Source organism: Equus caballus, chromosome 1, assembly GCF_041296265.1.
Source record: "Equus caballus isolate H_3958 breed thoroughbred chromosome 1, TB-T2T, whole genome shotgun sequence".
Classification (NCBI taxonomy): Eukaryota; Metazoa; Chordata; class Mammalia; order Perissodactyla; family Equidae; genus Equus; species Equus caballus.
The window spans coordinates 151,212,621-151,237,390 of record NC_091684.1 but is presented as its reverse complement, the minus strand read 5'-3'; the positions used below and the strand labels follow the sequence as shown (position 1 = coordinate 151,237,390).

At 40.9% G+C, this 24,770-nt stretch overlaps 1 protein-coding gene across 5 annotated transcripts in view; it reads right to left on the bottom strand.

The window, feature by feature from the left end:
• MYO5A (myosin VA) overlaps positions 1-24,770 on the bottom strand; it is a 187,589-nt gene that overhangs the window by 117,101 nt on the left and 45,718 nt on the right. For 4 of the 5 annotated variants that reach the window (XM_070271278.1, XM_023617284.2, XM_070271283.1 and 1 more), the window contains exons 2-3: positions 3,684-3,794; positions 47-218 (exon numbers count right to left, since the gene is read on the bottom strand). In XM_070271278.1, coding sequence (XP_070127379.1) covers positions 47-218; positions 3,684-3,794 — 283 coding nt within the window. Of the gene's footprint in view, positions 1-46; positions 219-3,683; positions 3,795-19,609; positions 19,794-24,770 lie in introns of those variants that run through there. The other variant, XM_070271297.1, reaches the window with a different exon arrangement.

The window sequence follows — 24,770 nt, the reverse complement described above, 5'->3', positions numbered from 1 at the left end:
TAGAGGAAAAAGTTCACAGTCCACTCAGACAGCAAGGCACACTTACCACAATATGTATAAATAAGTTTTGAATCAATAAAGCGGACTCTGAGATTGTGGAGCACAGCAGGCTCATGAAGATAGCTGAGGGCCGTGAGGTCATTTTCACCCACAAGTATGTCAGGGTTTCTTAAGTGAGGCAGTTCCTTGGTCTTTGGATCTAGACGATATTCCAAATCCTGAAAATGCACAAGACACAGCATCTGGATAAGTGATGGCAACAGATGAGAAACAGGTCCGTGTGTTTTGCTTATTTTATCCTCCTGATTTGCTTCTCAGCTATTAAATGCATTCTTTTCCTGGCACCTTCCAAACCCACAGAAACTGGTGGAAACAGTAAAAAATAGTCTTCTTTTTCACTAGCTGTGTTAACTCGTATTAACAATTTTTGCTAATATAGTTTGAGAAGTCATAGTCTAGACTTTTTCTTACCCAGTTACTGGATCAGAAGTTTTTAATCTTTAGCTAAATAAGCTTTGTTTTTCTCTCTTTGCCTCTGATAAATGACAGGCAGTAAAACAGAGTGGTCAAGAGCTTGGCTTTAGCGTCAGATCAACCCGGGTTCAAATCCTGAAACTGGTATTTAATTCTTCTGTGGTCTTGGAGATATTACTCAGCCTAAATCCTTTATTTGAAGAAAGAGCATAATAGAAATAGCTCACAGGGGTGTGGTAAAAATTAAATGAGGCAATGCCTGGCACATGGTACATACTCGAGAACTCCTCAACTCTGAGAGGTCCAAGAATCCCCTGAAACTAGGTGTAATACTTTGTGTGTATGTCCATATGTGTAAATATATACACAGATGTGCACTTTTTTTTGAAAGAGAGTCCACAGTTTTCATCTGATTGTTATTGAGGTACTTGGTCCCCAAATTTAAGAATTACTAGTCACCTTAAAGCCAAGAGAATATGGCTTTATGGCAAAGGCCAGCATGGAAATTGTTACTCAATTATGTATTAAGGGCAAATAACATACAACAAGTGAAAACGGAAAAAAATGCAATTTAATTATAGGGAGGGGCAAGCTGGTTTTGTAAAAAGCCACTTTTGTGGGGCCGGTCCTGTGGCCGAGTGGTTAAGTTCACATGCTCTGCTTCGGTGGCCCAGGGTTCGGATCCCAGGCACGGACATGGCACCGCTCATTAGGCCATGTTGAGGTAGCATCCCACATACCACAACTAGAAGGACCCATAACTAAAATATACAACTATGTATTGGGGGAATTTGGGGAGAAAAAAGCCACTTTTGTTAATACTGAAGAGATACACAGAGGTCATATATTCAAATCAGGTTGGAATGATCTATGCTAAATGAGGAGGAAAACTTACAATCTGCCCCTAGACCTCTCTCTGCCTGTTTATTAGGGTATAATGTCCTTCCCCAAAGCTCACTGGTCCTTGCATTGGTCCTTGCAATACACAAAAGCCACTTCTGGCTGTGTGATCTCAGGCAGAACTACTTGATCCTTGGCTTCCTTATTTGGAAAATAGCTATAATATCAGCTACCAACCCACAGGTTGCTGTGAGAATTAACATAAGACAATATAGCCCAAAGTGCCTAACATCGTGCCTAACAGAGTAGAGGATCGATAAATGTTGAATAAATTAATCTCTTAGTTTAGCATTCAAGGCCCTTCTAATCTGGCCTAATTTTTCCGTGCCTTCTTCCCAACTAATCTCCCTGTCTCTGCTGTGCTCTCCTGAAATTTATCCTCCATGCTGCCACCAATGAGTCCTTTCTAAAACACAAACCTGGCATCCTTCCTCTGTTTAAAAACACTACAATCAGTCTCCAGAACATCCTAGCCACAGTCCAAGAGTTTCAGCACGACCACACAAATGCCCTCTGTGATCTGGTGCCACCCATCCTCCTGCCAGTCCCACACTCCCAACCACATGGGACTGGTGTGGGTCCCCAAACGCACACTACTGTGCACGCCTCCCTGCCTTTGCACGTGCTTTTCTGGGTCCCTGAAACACACTCCCCCTCGTCCACTCATTCTTCAGACACTGCCTCTCTGACCTCTTACCTTCACCAGCCCCTGACCACTTCCTGCTGGGTTCTACTTTTGTTTCTTGCTTACGTTTATTATATCACGCATCACACTATAAGTACATCTATTTCTCTTACTTCACGTTGATGTCAGAGAGCATACCTTTTGCCACCTCTTAACATAGCATATAGCAGGTATCTTAATATGAACTAGAACACATACCTTTCTCAATCTCCACTCCTGTCAACTTGTTATATTCACTATCTCCAAAGTACATTCCAGCCCTCACAGGTCTACCCCCTTTCTCTCTGTCAATCCAAGTTCTACCTACCTTTTAACATCCAGTCAAAATCTTCCTCCTCCTTGACACCTTCCTCGATAAAGCAGCCCACAATGACATTTCCCTCTATCAGGACCCTCGGTCCTTACTGTCCTTACAGGAGAGCAGAGTGGTTATGAGCACAGACCATGAAGGCAGATTTCCTGGCTTTAAGTCCCAGCTTCAGCCCTTAACATCCGTATAACCCTGAGCAAGTCCCAAAGCCTCTGAGACTCGCTCTTCATCCATAACGTGGTAGTAACAATAGCCCCGCGTCAAAGGACTGCTGTGAGGATTAACTGAGTCATCGCAAATAAAGCACTTAGAATGACAGCTGGCACAGAGTAAGTGCTCAGTACATGTTAACTGTCAGGAGAGTGTTACTCATTTGGTAGTTAATCAGCAATTTACCTTTTGATATCTTCTGTAGTGTGATATTGAACTACTCTTTATATCCTGTGTTTTGTGTAACTTCTCATGCATTTATATCTAGTTTCCCTGGCTAGACTATAAGTTATTTAAAGGAAATTAATGTCACAAACATTTTTAAGAAAACATTGTGACGTGCCTTGTCAAATGCAGAGGGGAGATTTAAAAGGGTGGAAGTAAGACAAGTCCACTCACGCAGTGAACGCAGACGGGAAAGTAGAGAGACACACTTGGTTTTAAGTTTTTCAGATCACCAGTGAAGTGCTTTATACATAATAACTTCTCAGTAAATACTTTTCAAATGATTAGTTCCAGCAAATATCAAATCTCATACTGGCTCCTTGGATGATGCTTTCTTAGTTAATATGAACTAATTTCCTTTTTTATTTATTTATTTTTTTGGTGAGGAAGATTGGCCCTGTGCTAACATTAGTGGCAATTGTCCTCTGCTTGTATGTGGGTCACCTCCACAGCATGCCTTGATGAGTGGTGTGCAGGTCCATGCCTGGGATCCGAAACCGCAAAAGCCCAGGCTGAAGCGGAGCGCACGAACTTAACCACTATGCCACTAGGCCAGCCCTTAAATAGTTTTAATGTTAGCCTAAACAAAATACAGATAAACAGGCATATCTTTGGGAGGATGAGACGTAAATTTAAACTAATCATAATAAATTCACAGACAAAAATAATGGATTTTTAAAGTATCGGCTATTTTCACTAACCCATTGGGATAGAAAATTGAGTTTGCCATTTTGCCATTTTTATCAATTTAGTAACTAAAAATATTAGATTAATTCAAAATTTACCTTCCAATTGAAGTCAAGTATGCCACAGCAAACTTACACTTTTGAATTCCCTTCACTTTATGCCAACGACAACAAACAAAAGCAAAGTTCCGACCTTTCCTTCCTCGAGGTGAAGCAGAAGGACTTTGTCTCCCGGCTTATAATCTTTCAGTAGCTCTGCCGACTTCCAAACTTCCTCAGGATCAGGTATCCAAACCCTGGCAAACTGGAAGACAAAGAGAAAAAACATCTAAACTAGCAAATTGATTATTTCATAATGATACATAAAATATACGATGGATTTATTTATAATGAAACAATTTATGAAAAATAAATCTTGACCAATATGAAACGTAATTTTTAAATTAGGAGATGAAAGTATTTTAGCCCCAGTAGTACCATCATGTCTACATATTATGAAAAGTATTCTTCGTATTGTAGTAATAACTTCACAATATATGTAAGTCACATCACGACGCTGTATGTACCGCTTAAAGTTATACAGTGCTGTGTGTCAGTCCTCTCTCAATAAAAACTGGGGGGGGGAGTATGCGCTGAAGAAATAGCTACAATTAAAGTCTAACTTTGCTTTATATAGTACATGCTACCTGAAAATGTAATTATAAGTAAAAATGTACATATAAATCTATTTTTTCACCAAACGTGGGCTTTCATGGATTTCAAAACATGATTTTGAAGCTCTGGTGTGGTGGCTCTGCCAGTTTCAGCGGCACAGCTAGCTTTTTATGGCAAGATTTACAACTTGAATTTTTCATTGTGGTTTTCATCCTGTGCTCTGCAAAGCCTTCGTGATTTCTCAGGTATTCCTCAGGGGCCATTATGGTGTAAAGAAGACGAGAGTAAGTTTGTGTTTTGGAGCATGTGTTACATACTGGATATCTGGAATTTTCTTTGAAGAAAGTTCTGTTGCTAATAAAAACTGAGAAAATATTGTTGTCTAGTATTTCGCTTTCATTATTTTATAAAAGATGAGTGAAAATAATAAAAATGGTATATTTGGCCAGCAATAAGCCTGGCCCTCGTAGCCTCAATATCATGAAAGAGATATGGAATCAGCAGGGTTTCCTGAAGCAGCAAATCTTTAGCCTCATCTAGACATTCTCCGGACTTAAGACGATTTTGGACTTCAGGTCAATTTTGAAGAAAAAGAACAAAATATATTAACGTGAATGAAGCCCCCAAACACCACGCTGAAGAGATGTTTTATGACTGCCTGGATTCCTCTGGAAGGAATCTCTCTTTAAAACACAGGTACACTAAACCGTGACGCCCATTTCCAAGAATATATCACAAATGAAAATACTACCACCACCAGTGTTCCTCCACTTTATTTTCTTCAGTACTCTTATTACTACCTGAACTTAGTTCCTGTCATGTCATTGCTTGTTTACTTCTTCTTATTTCTCTTCCTTCATTAGAACATAAGCTCCATGTCTGTCTTGTTCAACACTATATTGAGTACCTGTGCACCTGGTACACAGCTGGGTACTTAGTATTTGTTGAAAGAATCTCAGAATAAAAGGCATCTCCTTAACTGAATAAAAACGGTACGATAAAAAACTCAACCATTGGGGCTGGCCCGGTGGCGCAGCCGTTAAGTGCGCACGTTCCGCTTAGGCGGCTCAGTGTTCACCGGTTTGGATCCCAGGTGTGGACATGGCACCACTTGTCAAGCCATGTTGTGGCAGGCATCCCACATATAAAGTAGAGGAAGATGGGGATGGATGTTAGCTCAGGGCCAGTCTTCCTCAGCAAAAAGGTGAGGATTGGCAGCAGATGGTTAGCTCAGGACTAATCTTCCTCAAACAAAACAAAACAAAACTCAACCATTGCTTTATTTTTCTCTTATCATCAGAGACTCAAGCAAATTTTTTGTCTAAACAGTGAGCAGAGGCAAGAGCACTCAAGTAGGTCACGCGCTCTAATCTCAGGGCTACCATATTGGCCTGTTAGCCTTTACTTCAGGCATCTGTAAGACAGGGATGACAGCAGTACTCATCTAGTTTGTCTCAAAGACTTACACACGTAGAAACCTTGTGAAAAGCACAAATCAATATACAAGTACAGGTTGAGATTGTTACTAAGTGTTTTTTTCATAAGAAGTGATTGCTAATGTTATGTGTCAAATATGCTACTGAATTTTTTTTGTAACTTTCCCCCAAGTTAGAGAGTCTATAAACTGAGCAACATCTGTACACATTACTAAAATCCTACTCATTCAATAAACATTTCTGCGTACCAACTGCTCCCACTCTGAAGCTCACCTTAGAAAGCCAGTATTTCCATAACTTTCTCTGGAAGGATTTACTGTTTCCAGAAAAGATATGTAATATATGAGATTCAGAGTCATGAAATGACCTACTACACTGACAAAAGCACAAAAGAGCAAAATGGGTCCAAGTGGGTTTGTAGAAGCATGATTGACATGCTCTAAACACAAGGAGATTTTCAGTTAAATCCAGAAAGAAGTGTCCTGTTCTTTGTCAATAGCAAGCTCCAGCTCAGATTTCCACAAGTATTTTGGAAACAGTAATAAGTAGGCACTTTGCCAAAAGCTAGATTTCCAAGAGCTAGGTGTTAACAACACTTACAGACAGTAGAGAGAGGCTAAGATATTTAAACACCAAATATCACCCTGATATAACCAACTTCTCCTTTATCTTTTTTTTTTGGCACCTAACAACTGTTGCCAATCTTTTTTTTCTGCTTTTTCTCCCCAAATCCTCCCAGTATATAGTTGTATATTTTAGTTGTAGGTCCCTCTAGTTGTGGTATGTGGGAGGCCGCCTCAGCGTATCCTGATGAGCAGTGCCATGTCCGCACCCAGGATCCAAACCGGTGAAACCCTGGGCTGCTGAAGCGGAGCATGCGAACTTAACCACTCGGCCACAGGGCCCCATCCCTTATCTTATCTCTATCTCTTGGGAAAGTATCCAGAGAGAAATAGGTCAGAAACCAGTCTCTTACTACCATTGTCTTTTTATGGTTCTTTTCCATCTTAACTGACAAAATCAATGGTGATGCTGTAGAAACAGCTGTACCAGAATTGGGTCAATTTGGGAGGTATACATATCTTAGTGGCTGAAACCAAGACAGTCTCAACCTGACTATGCCCCTTCCTATTGCCTCTGTCACTTCCAACCCTACTTTCCACTCTTGCTCCACGCCCCCAGTGAAAATACACATGGCAGCCCTGAGGAAGAGGACTAAACTTGTCTAGCCACATCCAGTGCAAAGACTGCAGGAAGGAAGATGAGGCCCCAAGATCACATGAGAAATCTAGAAATGGGACACGGCACCAAGAGTCAGGCAGGAATCAGAAATAGAAGTGGACGGACATACCCACTAAGTCTGTTCAGGGGCTTCCTGGTGAAACAGAAGGAGTTAGTAAAAGATAACCCTAGCCAAAGTGAATCAGACTGGACACAGCTCCCAGCACGACAAGGGAGGGTCCAACGTCAAAGAACTCAGCTCTGTCAATAGCAAGCTAATTAGCTAATAGAGGGTGAGGCTTTCCTGCAAGGCTCCTCATTTCCTTTTTCTACTCACACTAGTTTTGTCCCTCATTATCTTGTGAGCCCCTCAAATATCTCACTCACGATACCTCAGGCGTAATTTTAGTTTATGGACCTGTCTACCTCCCACACTAAACTGCATACTCCTTAAGACATCTTTGCATCCCCTGTAAGGTTGGCTAAGTTCCTTTCCCACAGTTGGTGGGCAACATATTTGTGTTAATTTTATTTAACACAGAGGTTGGGCAAGGAAAGGAAAAAAGATAGAGAGCTGGGATGAGAGGCAGCAAAGGCAACTTCACAGGCCCACCTCAGGACTTTTCCTGAAGTTACAAAGCACAGTTGAGATGGGGCAGGAGTCAGAAATGTAGAGAGAAGAGGTTCGTGAAGTAGGAGGCAAGGAAAGTGTCAACATTGATGTAGGAACCGGTAGAAGGGAAAGTAAGGATTTTGGATCTGATGTACTGGGACTAAAGCCAAAAAAACTGTGGGAGAGGAAGAAAAGAGAAAAAGGCTTAAAATAGGTAACAATAAAATGTAAACACACCTCAAAGAAGATTTATGACAATCCAAAAGAACACCTGATTAAAAGGAGAGTAAGGACAAAATGGAGATGGGCTAAATTTTATAGTAACAGTCAAAATCTGAGAAAATAATGCTAGCACAGATTTAAGTTGCATAATAGCTTGCCAGGAAAAAACAAACCATCTGTCCTTCTACAACACAATTTAATGAGGCCTGCCCAGCAGTGATGAGGTCATTCTGACAGTCTAATGGAAAGGCAGGTTCAGGGGACATGCTTGCACTGGTACTCACCAGAGAGGGCCACCCAACAGTGCTGACTCCACCTAACACGGCCCCCACACCTTCTTAGGGGTGACACCCATCCCTGCACACTTCAGGAGGCACCAGTCATCTTTCTTTTTGTATCCTACCACAATGACAACACCCAAGAGCTCCTTGATTAATGCCAATGACTCGCTGGAAGTTTTGCTAACTTGCATTTTCTCAGTCAAGGAACCCTGAGGTGTGGGCACTAAGAGCAGTTGTTTCTGATGCCTCAGACACTTCAGGAACAAGACTGACAGCACCAGCAGAGTAAACGACCAGTCCCTGAATCCCCAAAATTCTGACCCATGTAATTCTCTCTCCTTTCCTGAACTCCCACATACATTATTCGCTTTTCATACAGTACACGTGCACATCTTTCCTAGCTCTCCTTTTACATCATAAGCAGCTTGGCAACATGGAATCTGCTTCAGTTCTTGATATTCCATTGTGAATGCCTGCAAAAATGAATGCTTTATTCAAAATGAATGCTTAATTCAAACAAGCTTATGATAAAAACTGTCTCTCTAGACTACCAACTGATGCAGGATAAAATCCTGAATCATCAACAGCCCCTCCTCTGAACCCTGATATTAACACTGATACTCCACACAGTTACTAAGTAACTCACAGAACACTTAGGGCATGTTTTTGGTGTAAAAAATTCAGGAACTACTACCCTAAAGCACATAATAGGCTTTCCAGAAATTTTATTTTATATATATGTATATATAGATACATGTATACACACACAAATATACATATATATAAAACAAACACTTGGTCAATGAAAGAATGATATAATGAATTCCCATATGCCCACCACTTAGGTTGAGAAATAAAACATTACCAACACTAGTCAAACTCCCCAATGGAATATATTCTTAAATGTTTCATCTTCCCTCACCATCACTATTCACCAGTCCCGCCAAACTATGGGTTTGCTGTATCCTGTTGCCTCACACTTCCGTGCCTCTGCTTCAGCCATTTCCTCCATCTGGAACACAATCTCTCCCCTTTTTCAGCCAGCAGACTCCTACTTATCCTGCATATCTGTGTTAAAGTACCACCTCCTCTAAGAAGCCTTTCCTGACTTCTCATCATCATTTGGCACTCCATTCTCAACATCCCCATTACCTCATACAATCTTCCGCTAGAATCCTCATCCCACTAAATGATGACTTTGTGTGCCTATCTCCATCTAGAGTCTGTGAGCTCCTTGAGAGGCGGGGTGTATCTTACTCATCTTTGTCTTTTCAGCACTTAACATAGGGCCTGCCTATAATAATTTCTTAATAAACTCTTGTTATATGAATGTTCTTGGCCTCAGCCATTAAGCTCTAAGAGGGTAGACTAAAAGAAGTATTGGCTAGAGGCTCCCAGAATCTTCTGAAAGGGTCTGCAATTTCCAGAAATAAAGAAATTTGCAAGCAAAATTAGACAGTTGAGTTAGGTAGGAAATCTTGGTGTGACAGAAGGAAAAAGAGCGAGGCATGTAGGGAGCAGAGAAGTAATGAAAGATCCTTTCCTCTCCCCCATACACAAACCTATACCTCCATCCTCTCATAATTCATGCGGGAATTAGGAGTGGGAAGCTACCCCTCACTTCTAGAACAGAGAGCCCCACTCAACCCTACCACAAATCCTCACTCAGAAGGCAAAGTGTTGCGACCACCACTTCCACCAGCCATCTCCTGGAGCAGCACAGCAGGGAACAGATGGGAAGAAAGGTAAGCTGGAGGATTAGAGCAGGGTAAGGGGCACACAAAAATGGGGGGAAAGAGAAAAGAAGGGTGGAGGTGAACACAGTCGTGTGAAGAGGGTTGGAAGTACACAGCAGAGTGTCCTATGCTCCTGCTACAACTTTATAGCAATGCTGCTGATGAGTGAAACGACAAACACCAACCCTGCTTCATGGAACTTGACAAAGGATGTGAGGAATGAGAGCCAACATTTAGTGAGCACTGTCTCTGTGTCAGTAAAGGCCTAGGTGTTTTACATGGATAATTTCATTCAATCATCACCATAACCCCATTAATAACCCATTTCAGCAGATATTGAGGCTTAGATCTTAAAAGTGGTAGAGCTGGGGTTTAAATCTATGTCTATTCTAAAAGCCAAACATTCTTTCCACTCCACCACACTTGCCCCTTGTTAAATCAGTAGATTTCATTAAGAAGAAACTCCCCTGCCCCACTCCAAAGCTGTTTCTCTTGGTATCTTAACAGAAATAGCTATTAAACTGGCCCATGTCATTGGGTGAGACTTAAGAATGTGTCATCTAAGACAATGTGTCAAAGCCACGGTAATCAGCCTGGCATCCATCCTGTAGTATTCCAACTGGCTCTGACCACAGAATGAGGTTCTGCCAAAAAATGAGTTTAGGTAATAACAGCAAAAAATAGTCTGAGGATGCCAAGGACTAAAATTTTAATAAACAAATGATTCCAGGTTCATTTACTCCTACAAATCAACAAATGATAGGTTGATTTAAGATTTTTAATTTTTTTGTAACTCTTGAAGCTACCCTGCATGTACTGTGAAATGTGCATAGTTTAAAAGTAAATCAAGCTCAAGTCAGCTTCCCACAGGCATTTTAAATTCATGATTATTTTAAATTCATGAAGAAAACAGGAACTTTGCAAATTAATGGATACGTTTTGTCACCATTAAGTGGCAAAAACTAAAAAATCTTATTTCTCTAGAATTTTATGTGAGATGGCAGAGTTTTGGAACGAATATTTTTAGACACGGCAGTTCTTAAATATTCCTGTAAAGATTATTTTTGGAATTGGGTCTCACTTTATAAGCACAGTCTTAATATGCACATCAAGAAAAATTACTATTTCCATCTACAATTAGCTAGTGGTATTTGAGGATAAATTACAAAATTCTAAATAGGTAAAATAAAGATAAAAAAACAGAGTCAGTAACAAAGAAAGGAATTATACTGATTGTCTTCATCGCAAGGCTTTTTGTTCAATTAGGATGAAGAAAATTCCCAACTTTCCTCTCCTTTACTTAATTCTTGCAATATTCTTTTTTATTTTTTTTTTTTGCTGAGGAAGATTAGCATTGAGCTAACATCTGTGCCACTCTTCCTCTATTTTGTATGTGGGTCACCACCACAGCATGGCTGATGAGTGGTGTAGATCTGTGCCCGGAATCCAAACCCACACGTCCAGAATCCAAACACATGAACCAGGGCTGCCAAAACGGAGTGTGCCAAACTTAACCACCATGCTACAGGGCTGGCCCCTGCAATATTCTTTATAAATAATGTTATTTTTAAAGAAGTCACTCATTCAACAAACTGTCTGAAAGAGGTTAAGTAACTGGCCCCAAAGTCACTCAGCAGGATTCAAACCTAGCATGATCTCTGACTTCAAAATGCTTAGGATGTATAAGGAAGAATAAGACGAACATAATCCCAATGAATCACTTTCTCCTGATTGTGACCAAAGTTGCCCAATTAAGCAAAACAACTCACACTTTCGTACTATTTTCAACACTTGCTCTCAATTTACAGAGAAGTATAAAAAAGGGTCATGTTAAATATGCACAGGCCTCTGTATACAGATGTCTTCCTCCTATAAAGAATATCTATCACTCTGATAAATGACTTGGTGCTGAAAGAAGTCATGGGCAATTTTTTAATCTTAAAGAAAATGTCTCAACATCATAAATTTTGAAGGAATCAGACAATATATACATTAAATGAGACAACACAGATAAGCAGGCACCAGTATGTAGTTCCCTCTTGTGTATAACAGGTGGCTCTCTTTGTTTTGCTCCCAGCTCTGTGGACAGACACTCCTGGCTGAGACCATGGTCTGGTGCTAACTTGGGGCACATGACAGGTCTTTCATGATCTAACCCTGGCCAGCCTCTCCTGTTTCATCTCTTATCATTATCAGCTTGCACTTGACCCTCTAACAACTGCAAACAGCATCTGGTTCCTCCACATCTCTCTCTTTTACTCACATTATCCCCAAGTCTGGCAAACTCTTTCCCCATCCTCATCACCCATTTAATGCCTATGTGTCCTCGAAGAGCCCACCTTTCAGCAGCATTTGACTGCTGACCTTTAAAACCTACCTGGAACACTCTGCCCAGCCTCTGAGACACCCCATTCTCATGGTTCCCTCCTACCTCTCAAATCACTCCTTTTCAGTTTCTTGTGCCAGGTCCGCCTTCTCTATCCAACCTCTAAATGTTGGAATTGCCCAGATCTCTGAGCTGAGTCTCTTCTCTCTTCTAAAGTAGTATTAAGAGTTCAGACTGTCTGGGTTTTGTTGTTTACTAGCTCTGTGGCCTTCCTGTGCCTCATCTACAATGAGAGTAATAATAACGCCTATGACATAGAGTTATCATGAGGATTAAATCAGTTAATATATGTAAAGTACTCAGAACAGAATTTAGCACACAGAATGCAGACAATAAGTATTAGCTATCCTCATTGATGTTAATATTATGATTATGATTCCAGATCACTATTATTATTTCTATAGTTACACTGTATCTCACCTACGCTTATGAGTTTAAATACCATTTTTTTCCAAACTTCCATTTGTAGCCTAGACCTTTCTATTGAACTCCAGACCCACAGACCCACATAACCACCTAAGATCTCAATTTAGATGTCTCATAGTCATCTTAAATTTATCAAGTCCAACACAGAACTTCTCTTCTACCTCCCCTTAAATCTGTCCTTCCTGTCGTATCCCCATCTCGGTAACAGATAGGTATCTTTACCCAGCCAGTTAGCTGCTCTTGGGAGAAAACCGATCCTTAGCACCACCCTCTCCTGAACCCCTTCATCAAATCCACCACTAAGTCCTACTGAAACTGGGTACCTGAAGGTTACTGTAGATATTCAATAAGAACGTGATTGTCTTTTGACCTTGTTCCCAACACAGACAGATGAACCCTGTCCGTTTGCTGTTTTCTTGTTTAACTTGAGGGGTGACTCTGGTCTTGAGGATTTGTGAGTTTGTTTCGCAGAAGAAAGAGACTGCCCTGGGGGGAGGTTGCAATCACAGGGTATCGGAGCCCAGAAGCCATTGCACATTGCCCAGGGGCTTATCAGGAGTGACTCCTTTGACCCCTTTGTTTCTCCAAAGCTCCTCCTGCCAAGTCCCTTAGCTCTAAAAAACCCTCTGTTCTCTATTCTTGTTAAGGTGGATTTGAGCCGACCCATGCTCCCGCCTTCTCATTTTGGCCAATTCAAATAAACCTTTCTCCATCTCCAAGCACCAATGTCTCAGTGTTTGGCTTACTGAGCATCACTCACATGAACTTGGGATTAAGAGGTTCGGTATCACTACCTCTGATATTCTCCTAACTTCGGTCCACCTCTCTCCACCTCCACGGCCACCACTCCATTCCTATCACCATCATCTCTCACCCTGATGCTGGAAATAGCTCTCTATCAAGCTTTCCCTCCCCCATTCTCTATTCAGCAGCCAGAGTGATATTTTTGAAATGGGAAAATCTGATGATGTCTCACCCTTGCTTAAAACCCTTAATACCTTGGGATAAAACATTCCCATAACCCCCTAGAGCTTTGCATTACTTGGCTCCTGCCTCCAAAAGGTTTTAGAGAGCCAGCCTCATCTCAAGATAGTCCCCTCTACCCAACTGCTTAGCACCTCTCTCCACCCTGTCAAGGGCCATCTGTACTGGTTTTCCCGCAACTACTTAAACAATCCCTGCTACCTCAAGTCTCAAGACTTTCTCTCACACTTTCTCTTGGCCTGGAACCCTTAGCCTCACTCATTCTGTGACTGATTCCCACTTACCTTTCAAATCTCAGGTTGAACACCTGTTATTTGGAAAGATTCTCCCCAACTTCTCCATCTAAATTAAGCCCCTCTGTTATGCTTTCTCACATAATCCCTCACTTTTTTTCACTATAAAATAAACAATGAGGACAGGGACTATGTCTGTTTTGCTCAAAACTAATGCCCAGGGCTAAACATAGTGCCTGCTCTTTAACAGGTGCCTAATAACTACCTCCTGAATAAATGAATGTCCTATTTCATCAACTCTAAGACACCATCGATAATAAGATGCATTCCTAATATGAAAAAACAATTTGCACGTCAGAACTGAGTAAATACAGCAGATCATTATCATACACATTATTCTTACCCACATCTCTGACTCTATGTTATGTTTCTGCATTTTTTTCCTTCTCTTTTCTTCTACTTTTAAAACTTTTGTCTAAAAGAAACTTACAGCCTTTCTTGAATAAGGCAGAATTTTAAAAATAAAATAACCCATTTAAAAAACTCAGTTTAAGTGTTATGACCTCCAGAAAGCCTTCCTTGACCAATAAGTTAAGGTAGAGGCTCCTGCTTGGACTTTCTAGAATATCTGGGTTTCATCTCATCTATGTACTTGCCATATTCCATTATTATTACCTTCTCACAGGTCTGTCTCTTTAACCAGACTGTGACCTCCTTGAGGACAAGATCTATGATTTATCCATTGGCATCACCCCCATACCTGGCCCAGTGCTTAGCAGAGTAGATGCTCAAGAGATGTTTGTAGAATGAATGAATAAATGAATGGATGAGTCTTTAGGAGCCACAGAACTTCCACAGATTTGAAATCTAAAGCAATGTTTTGCTAAAACATAAAGCCAGTCACAGGGGCTGGCCCCGTGGCCAAGTGGTTAAGTTCACATGCTCCCTTTTGGTAGCCTGGGGTTCATGAGTTTGGATCCGGGGCCCAGACCTACACACCGCTCATTAAGCCATGCTGTGGCGGCATCCCACATAGAAGAACTACAATGAGTTACAACTGGAATATACAACTATATACTGGGCCTTTGGGGAGAAAGAAAGAAAGGAAGACTGGCAACAGATGTTAGCTCAGGGCCAATCTTCCTCACTAAAAAAACAAAAGAGAGATATAGACAGAAAGAAAGCCAGCCACATCAGAGGCCACAGAAGAGAACTGAAATAATTTAATTAGCTACCAACTACAAGAATGAGTGAAAAACAGTAACTCAGTCACCCATGCTTAAAAACAGGTGGCCAGCTTGCCAACATGAAACAGGATTTTTCAATAGGAGGTTACTTTAAAGATGATGAACAGAACATGCATAAACATGAAGGGATTCTAGGTTAGTAAAATGTCTTCAGATCTTTTGGGCTACCTATTCCTCTGCCCATAGCTTGGGTAGACTTTTGATCAACAGAATTCCCATACATAAAAACTGTTAGAACAAACCCCACAATTTCTACTTTGTAGCATTAGTATTCTTAAATGCCAGTATACAACAGGTTAGGCTAATGATATAAGACTGCAGTGTTCATCTGATATATTGAAGGCACAACCAGATGCACGCTGAGTACCAAGGAGGCAGGCGCCCCCAGAGCTATCCTAAAGGAAGAGGAGAATCACAGAAGTGGTTTTTGGACCCAAGCCAGCTGCTGGCCATGCCTGCACCTTGATTACGGTGAGACACTTATTAGAAAACCAAGACCCAGAAATAATTAGATATTGAGGTTACGAAATCTCTGACTCAACGATTTTCAAACTTCTAGAGAGACCAAGAGTACACTCTTCTTTCCCCAGCTGTGACAGCCCTAAGGTGCTAAATCGTGCTACTGAATTGTTAAAGATCTTCCAAATTGAGTGGTTGAGGGTTCTCAATGGGACTGAGAGTATTGACAGGACAATGGGGACAACAGAAAGATCAAAATCAATTGTCACTCTATTTTAGGTTGTAAAAATCTCATAATTCATGAAGTAAAGGCCACTTGTTCTTGAGCAAGAGTTACTCCAACTGTATATGCTGAGAGAGTATTTTGAAAGACAAATGCAGCACAAGCAAGCAGAGATTGTGCAAGAACTTGTGCCTCAGCCTTTTCCTCAGATGTTAAGCTGGCGTCCAGGCACTGACTGGACCACACCCTTACAGCAGATCACAATGAATTTCTCCAGAATTAAGAATTTCATTCTGTCTGTGATGACTGAGGAAGGATATTATTTCCTTCTGTCCTTCTATAGCAGCTTCTCACTTAAAAAAAAATCCAGGAGTTTACGTTTTTTTCCTAATACAATAAAAAACTAAAATCTTTAAATATTACAAAACTATCACATCTAAAATTGCTTTCATTTTTTATTATTATACATAGAGTTACTGACCCTTACTCATCTTCTACTAATTTTCTTAGCTATTTAAGCTTCTATTACAGAAAATTTCATCGGTATTTTAGCATGCTTCATATAAAAAGCAGTTCTGTTTTGCTAAATCACTCTACAGCCTTCATAAAAGCTACTCTAAATATATTTTATTTTCAATCTGTATCTTCTATTCACTACCCACAGTGTAAAAAGTACTTCCTTTTATTTGACCTGTAATTACTTCTTTGAAGGTTCAAAAGATGCCCGAGTTGTTATTCATGTATGAATAAGTCCATGTTACCCTCTTCATGTGCTTCATAGCTTTCTGAGCTTTTACCAGATAAAAAGTTCACTCCTTATCTTTCAGATTGAAGGGTCCAATTTTTTTGAACAATGCCTCACATCCTCTTACTCATTCTGGCATATTTTTAATCTGAGTTTCCATTTTCTCACTTACAAAATAAAGCTGTCAGACAGTCTAGAATCCAGAGTCGAGGTTCAGAGCATGGCTTCGGAGTCAGAGAGATCCAGTGGCTCCAATACTTTCTAACTGTGTGACCTTGAGCAAATTACCCCACTTCCTTCCTCAGGGTCCTCATCCATAAAACTGGTTACTAATAATACCTGCGTCAGAGAGCTGTTATGCAGATAAATGAGGTAAAGTTTAAAGGCTGTTACACTGTATTGTCACCCCTCTACCCCACCCCAACCCCAGATTTAAGCACCTCATTGTGCTTCATCTGAATTCCCTTACTATACTCCACAGTGCACTGTGTGATTTGGCCCCTGCCTTGGGCTTTAACACCATCTCACAGGGTGATATTAATGTCATCCTTCCTCTGAGCCATGGCTGTACCAGTCTTCTCTTGTTCCTAGAAGACCCCGAGCTCTTTCCGACTTCAAGGCTGTTACTGTGCCTTTGTGCAGAGCATCCTCCCCTCACCCCACAACTCTTCTTACGGCTGGTTCCCTCTCACTCTTCAGGGCTCAGTTTCGATGTCTTCTTCTCAGAAAAGTCCTCCCTGGCCACCATATAAGTTGCTTTGTTTACTTGGAATTATCTATCTCCCCAACTAGCCTGAAAGCGCTATAAGAACAGGGACCACGATTAATTCCAGAACCTAGAACAATGCCTGGTAAGTAGTAGGTATACTACTTACCATGCATGTGTGGAATGACAGTGCTTAGCGTAGTGTTTAGTCAGCTGAAAAGACAGACTAGGACCAGGCTGTGAACGACCTCACAGGCCACCACGTTAGGCAGTTTGGCCTTTATCCTGCAGAAGATGGGGATTCATCAAAGGCTTGTAAGCGGGTAACGAGTGACCAGATGTTTCTAAGAGCCTAGTTCTAATGGGCAATTCTTTAATCATAATCAAAAGCAAAACATGTACAACTTCTACTTGTGATTAGTTGTTCTCTCCCAAGTGATATGTATACTACTGTCGCCTCACACTTTGTCTGCAGACAGGACTTATCCAATATACACATAACAGCTTCCAAAATGTCATTCCTATTAGGCAAAAGGGCTTTGTACTGGAGGGACTGGGAGTCAGCTTCTTCTAAGGGCAGGGGCTGGGAGGGCAGTTCAGCTGGTATTGCCTCATGAATGATGGGAGCTAGAGGCCTGGGCGTAAGGTTGGGGGCAGGGCCAAGGGAGTGGGGACCCTGCAATGAGCTGGCTTTGAGAGAGCAAATAAGTAAGTCACCCTGTTGGCTGACTGAGTCACCTTAAGGGAAAGAACTCTCCCGGCTGCTTCTTAATTGAAGTGTTTACCTCTGGGCTCCAGGCTGCTTCATTATCCCATTCACCATTTTTTTTTTTTGTTTTTTAAAGATTTTATTTTTTCCTTTTTCTCCCCAAAGTCCCCCCGGTACATAGTTGTGTATTCTTCGTTGTGGGTTCTTCTAGTTGTGGCATGTGGGACGCTGCCTCAGCATGGCTTGATGAGCAGTGCCATGTCCGCGCCCAGGATTCGAACCAACGAAACACTGGGCCGCCTGCAGCGGAGCGCGCGAACTTAACCACTCGGCCACGGGGCCAGCCCCCACCCTTTTTTTTTTTTTTTTTTTAAGTGTCCTTTGAGCTGAGTTTTAGCTGGGAAAAGTAGCTATAAAAGTTGACCCAGATCCTCTATTTGGAAGAAAGGCTGGCTCAAAAGCTGTTAAAGAAAACTTAAAAACTTCTGGGTGGCAAAAAACATCATAAACAAAGTCAAAATACAAATTGGCCAAAAAAATTTGTAAAAAACTAATTCCCTTAATGTATAAAGAACTCTTACAAGTTAATAAGAAAAAGATAAACAACCCAGTAGCAAAACAGGGAAAAGGAAACAATAGGAAACTCACAGAAGCACAACTAAAAAACATTAAAGATGTCCAATCTCACTAATAATTGAAGAAATGCAAATTTAAAATACAATATTAAAATTTTGTGCATTGGATTTGAAAAGATTTAAAGAGTAGATAATAACATGTATTGGGAAGAAAGTGAACAATCAGGCATTTTCATATATTGATGATCAGATAAACAGGCATAACCTTTTTAGACAGCAGTTTGGTAATTTCTTCTATAATGTAAAATGTATATTTCACGGATGCACACCAAACCAGGAAGAGGGCAGACTTTCAATTTTGTACTTTATGTATTTCTATATTTCACATTTTGATAAATATTATTTTTATAATAAAATCAAAAGTTTAAAAAATATGCATATCCTTGACTCAGAAAGTCTATATGTAGGAATTTTTCCCATGAGATACTAAAAAATACAAATAATTATTCCCAGAAATGTCCCACAGCATTGTTTGTAAAAGTGAAAATTTAGAAATGACACAAAGATTAATATACAGTGTGTATATATACATATACAAAAGTTAATATAACTATAGTAATATATAGTTAATAGATTATGGTACATCTATACAATGGAATACTAAAAAAGAATAAGGCAATCTATATGTACTGACATAGAAAGACACTATTAATTGACAAAGGGGAGTTACAAAAAGCATCACTTTATGATTCTATTTTTGTTCAATATATATTCACACATTCATACAATATAGAGGCTTGGCAATCACAGATTTTCATTAATGGTTTCTACTCTTTGCATACAAAGCTGAAGGACTATGGCATCTGAACAGTTATTCTTTTGCCCAGTCATAAATGAGTGACACCCTCTGTGACACCTCTTTAGGGAATGGAGAAAAGAGCTAGACAGTGGGCCTGGCCCTGCCCTGGTCTCCACCTCAACTTTGCTCTTTGCTCTTCTCCATTAGTCTGTGTGTGCACTCCTGAAGAAATGAAAACTGTTTCTTTGCAGGAGAGAGCTGTGAAAGAAAGCCATCTGTTTGCACCTGTGATGGAACTGAAGATTATGTAAAGAGGTCTCTGAAAGTGACTGTTCTAACCATACACTGTCTCCTCTAACCCAATCCCCACATCCCGGCCCAACCGTGGCCTACAAAGTCACTGGCCTCTGCCCTCCTCTCCAGCCCGTTCTCTCCGACCCCGCCTCATATTTTTGTGTTCCAACCTCATTGGTCCTTTTCAGTTCCTCCAAGGTGCCAGAATCCCCACCACAGGACTTCTCACAATCTTGACCTCTGCTTGGAACTCTCCTCCCCTCCCCTCACTAACAACTAGGCTTCTTTCAAACCTTAACTTGGCCTTCACTCTTTCTGAGAAGCAGCCCTATTGATCAGCCCTCACAGCACTATGAACTCCCCTTCTGGGTGCTTAGCACAATTATGACACGACATTGCTCTCTCCTCCTAGTAAGTTCCAACCTGTCAATGTTTGCTCACTGTTGCATCTCTACCAACTAGAACAGTGCCTGGCACATGAATGAATGGTATATGTACACATATATATGATTATGGATATTATATTAAACATACTACATAAAAAGTTACCCAGGGGCCGGCCCCATGGACAAGTACTTAAGTTCTCATGCTCCACTTCAGTGGCCCAGGGTTTCGCTGGTTCGGATCCTGGGTGCGGACATGGTACCACTCATTAGGGCACACTGAGGTGGCGTCCCACATGCCACAACAAGAAAGACCCACAACTAAAACATACAACTATGTACTGGGGAGATTTGGGGAGAAAAAGCACACACACACAAAAAGGAGATTGGCAATAGGTGCTAGCTCAGGCACCAATCTTTAAAAAAGAAAAAGTTACCCAAGCAATGAACAAGTGGAATTTGAAATTAAAAACACAATACCCTTTACATTAGCATCGCCCAAAAATGAAATATTTAGGTATAAACCTAACAAAATATGTACAAGATTTATATGAGGAAAGCTCTGATGAATGAAATCAAAAAAGGACTAAAAAATGGATACATATTCCACATTCATGATTAGAAAGACTCCATATTGTGAAGATGTCAGTTCTTCCCAACTTGGTTTACAGATTCAATGCAATCCCAGTCAAAATCCCAGTAAGCTATTTTGTGGATATTGACAAACTGATTCGAAAGTTTATATGGAGAGGCAAAAGATCAGGATAGCCAACACAATATTGAAGAACAACAACACTAGAGGACAGACTGACTGACTTCAAGACTTACTATAAAGCTACAGGAATCAAGACACTGTGGTATTGGTGAAAGAACAGACAAACAGATCAGTGGAAGAGAACAGAGAGGCCAGAAATAGATCTACATAAACATGGTTAAATGACCTTTGACAAAAGAGCAAAGGCAATACAATGGAGCAAAGACAATCTTTTTAATAAGTGGTGCTGTAATAACTGGATATCCACATGCAAAAAAATGAATCCAGACATACACTTTACACCCTTCAAAAAAATTAACTCAGGGGCCGGCCCGGTGGCACAGCGGTTAAGTTTGCATGTTCCGCTTTGGCAGCTCGGGGTTTGCCAGTTCGGATCCCGGGTGCAGACATGGCACTGCCTGGCAAGCCATGCTGTGGTAGGCATCACACATATAAAGTAGAGGAGGATGTTAGCTCAGGGCAAGTCTTCCTCAGCAAAAAGAGGAGGACTGGCAGCAGTTAACTCAGGGCTAATCTTCCTCAAAAAAAAAAAATTTAGGGGCTGGCCCCATGGCCGAGTGGTTAAGTTCGCGTGCTCCCCTGCAGGCGGCCCAGTGTTTCACTGGTTCGAATCCTGGGCGCGGACATGGCACTGCTCATCAAGCCACGCTGAGGCAGCGTCCCACATATCCCAACTAGAAGAATCCACAACGAAGACTATACAACTATGTACCGGGGGGCGTTGGGGAGAAAAAGGAAATAATAAAATCTTTAAAAAAAAAAAAAAAATTTAACTCAAAGTGGATCCTAGACCTAAATGTAAAATACAAAACTATAAAACTCAGAAGATAATACAAAAGAAAACCTAGATGACCTTGGGTATATAGTGTTGCCTTTTTAGATATAACACCAAAGACACGATCCACGAAAGAAAGAATTGATAAGCTGGACTTCATTAAATTTAAAACTTCTGCTCTGTGAAAGATAATGTCAAGAGAATGAGAAGACAAGTCACAGATGAGGAGAAAATATTTGCAAAAGACACATCTGATAAAGGACAGTTATCCAAAATATAAAAAGAACTCCAAGGGGCTGGCCCCGTGGCTGAGTGGTTAAGTTCGCGCGCTCTGCTGCAGGCGGCCCAGTGTTTCGTTGGTTCGAATCCTGGGCGCGGACATGGCACTGCTCATCAGACCACGCTGAGGCAGCGTCCCACATGCCACAACTAGAAGAACCCACAACGAAGAATGCACAACTATGTACCGGGGGGCTTTGGGGAGAAAAAGGAAAAAAATAAAATCTTTAAAAAAATAAAAAAAATAAAAAAAATAAAAAATAAAAAAATAAAAAGAACTCCAAAACTCAACAATAAGAAAACAACCAACCTGATTAATAAAATAGGCAAAAAACCCTTAACAGACACCTCACCAAAGAAGATATACAAATGGCAAATAAGCATATGAAAAGATGCTCCACATCATACATCATCAGAGGAACGCAAATTGAAACATCAATGACACACCACTATACGCCTATTAGGATGGCCAAAATCCAGAACACTGATGACATCAAACGCTGGGGACGGAGTGGAGCAACAGGAACTCTCATTCACTGCTGGCGGGAATGTAAAATGGTACAGCCACTTTGGAAGACAGTCTTGTGGTTTCTTACAAAACCAAACATACTCTTACCATAAGATCCTGCAATCGTACTCCTTGACATTTACCCAAAGAAACTGAAAACTTATGTCCACACAAAAATCTGCACACAGATGTTTATAGCAGCTTTATTCATAATTGCCTAAATCTGGAAGCAAACAAAATGTCCTTCAGTAGGTGAACGGATAAATAAACTGTGGTGCATTCAGACAACAGAATATTATTCAACACTAAAAAGAAATGAGCTATCAAACCATGAAAAGACATGGAGGAAACTTAAATGCATATTACCAAGTGAAAGAAGCCAATGTGGAAAGCCTACATACTGTATGACTCCAACTATATGACACTCTGGAAAAGGGAAAACTTTAAAGACAACAAAAAGATCAGTGGTTGCCAGGGTTAGGGTAGGGGAGACATCAATAGGTAGAACACAGAGGATTTTTAGGGCAGTGAAAAAACTCTACAATAATGATGGCTACATGCCATTATACATTTATCCAAACCCAGAGAATATACAACACTAAGAGTGAATCATAATGTAAATGGTGGACTTTAGGCGATTATAATGTGCCAATGTAGGCTCATCAATTGTAAGAAATGTACCACTTTGGTGGGGGAATATTGATCATGAGGAAGGCTATGCATGTGTGGGGCAAGGAGGGTATATGGGAAATCTCTGCATCGCCCCCTCAATTTTTCTGTGAACCCCAAACTGATCTAAAAAAAATAAAGCCTTTAAAAAAAAGTTACCTACTTTCTTCAAATTTGTCATTTTATATAAATGAGGTCTGTCTTTTCATATCAATCCCAGTGTTGGTTCTAGAAATTAATAGTGATTATGACAGGAAAAGAACTTGGTTCCTTTAATTTTGCTTCATGGGTGAAGGAAGAAATAAGAACTTAGTACTAATCACCATGGAAATTTGATTGTCAAAAAACTGCATAGTTTTTAGCTAAAACTCAAAGAATCACAACTGCATCATCCACAATTTGATCTATTTATATTTAGCTTTTAACCTACCCAGGAAACATTGGCAGAATTTAGGAAAACTCCTAACTATTTCAAACCTCACAAAGAGTGAAATTTCGGAACCAGAAGAGAGCTTAAAGATGACCTGGTCCAAAGATCTCATTCACAAGTCAACTTAAAGCTCCAAGGGCAACACATCTAGACTGCAAGGCTGGCTCAGACTAGACCCAGCACCAGACCCAGGAGGCCCTAAGCCCCAAGTCCTGAGGCTCTCCCTCTCCCCTTCCCCTTCTCCCCCTCTCCTCTGAGTCAGACCTAATACATCTGTAAGAAATTGTACAGCTGCACAGAAAGCACAAGGAAAGCAAAAAAGACTCAACTAAAATTCCACTTCATTATTGCACAGCTCAGTTTCCCACACTCTTTTTCCCTAGCAGACAGAGTTATCATTGGAGACTGTGCTGTACTGAGGAGTCCCACGAGAAAACACTTTCCTTAGCATCATCTCCCCCTAGTCTCAACTCTTAGCTGCGCTTCCAGCACAATCAAAATCTACAGAGCTACAAAGTGCCAAACAATAACGTCCTTCACATATAACTAAATCCATTTATCGAAACGTGCTCATTCAACAAGTATTTACTGAGTACTGACTCTATACCAAGTGCAGCTCCAGGTCCTGGGATACAGCATCTGCACTGGCAGCTTGGGTTTCCTTATACCCATCCACTTGGGGTTCTGAAGGGTCTGCAAGAGCCATGACATTTGGTCGTGTGCCAGACCACACTATACATACTTAGTGTATTAAGTCTTCGTAATAAAGCCCACTGAATGACTTCAGAGGTCAGGACTAGCACTAGATTCAACACATTTATCCACACTGCCAAAATCCTGGTCAGCCTCTGTAATAAAAACCAGGTGGTGGGGCTGGCCCTGTGGCCGAGTGGTTAAGTTCGCGCGCTCCGCTGCAGGCGGCCCAGTGTTTCGTTGGTTCGAACCCTGGGCGTGGACATGGCACTGCTCATCAAACCACGCTGAGGCAGCGTCCCATGTGCCACAACTAGAAGGACCCACAACAAAGAACATACAACTATGCACCGGGGGGCTTTGGGGAGAAAAAGGAAAAAATTTTAAAATCTTTAAAAAAAAAAAAACAACCAAGTGGTGTCCTTATAGCTCATGACTGACATATTGCTGCAATGGATGCTAGGGACGTCCTTGCTGGAGATTTGGGTAAATGGTCTCTAGCAATGAAAAATGTTTAACGCAACCATGGATTGCCTTAGAGATTCTACAAAATTTTCTATCTGACATTATACCATGACTGACTCTGTTTGGTTCCACAAGTGTTTATTACGTATATTCTATTCCACGCACTGTTCTAAGAACTGCAGGAACAAAAAATGAGTCACACGTTGTCCCTCCTGTCAAGCGTCTGCGTATGAGATGGACACAAAGAGATACAGTCAGTATGATAAGGTAAGTGTGGTAGTGGAGGTATGCACAAGGCACCATGAGAACCCAGCAGAGGCAAATGTTACCCAGCTTGGGTAAAGGAATGGAGCA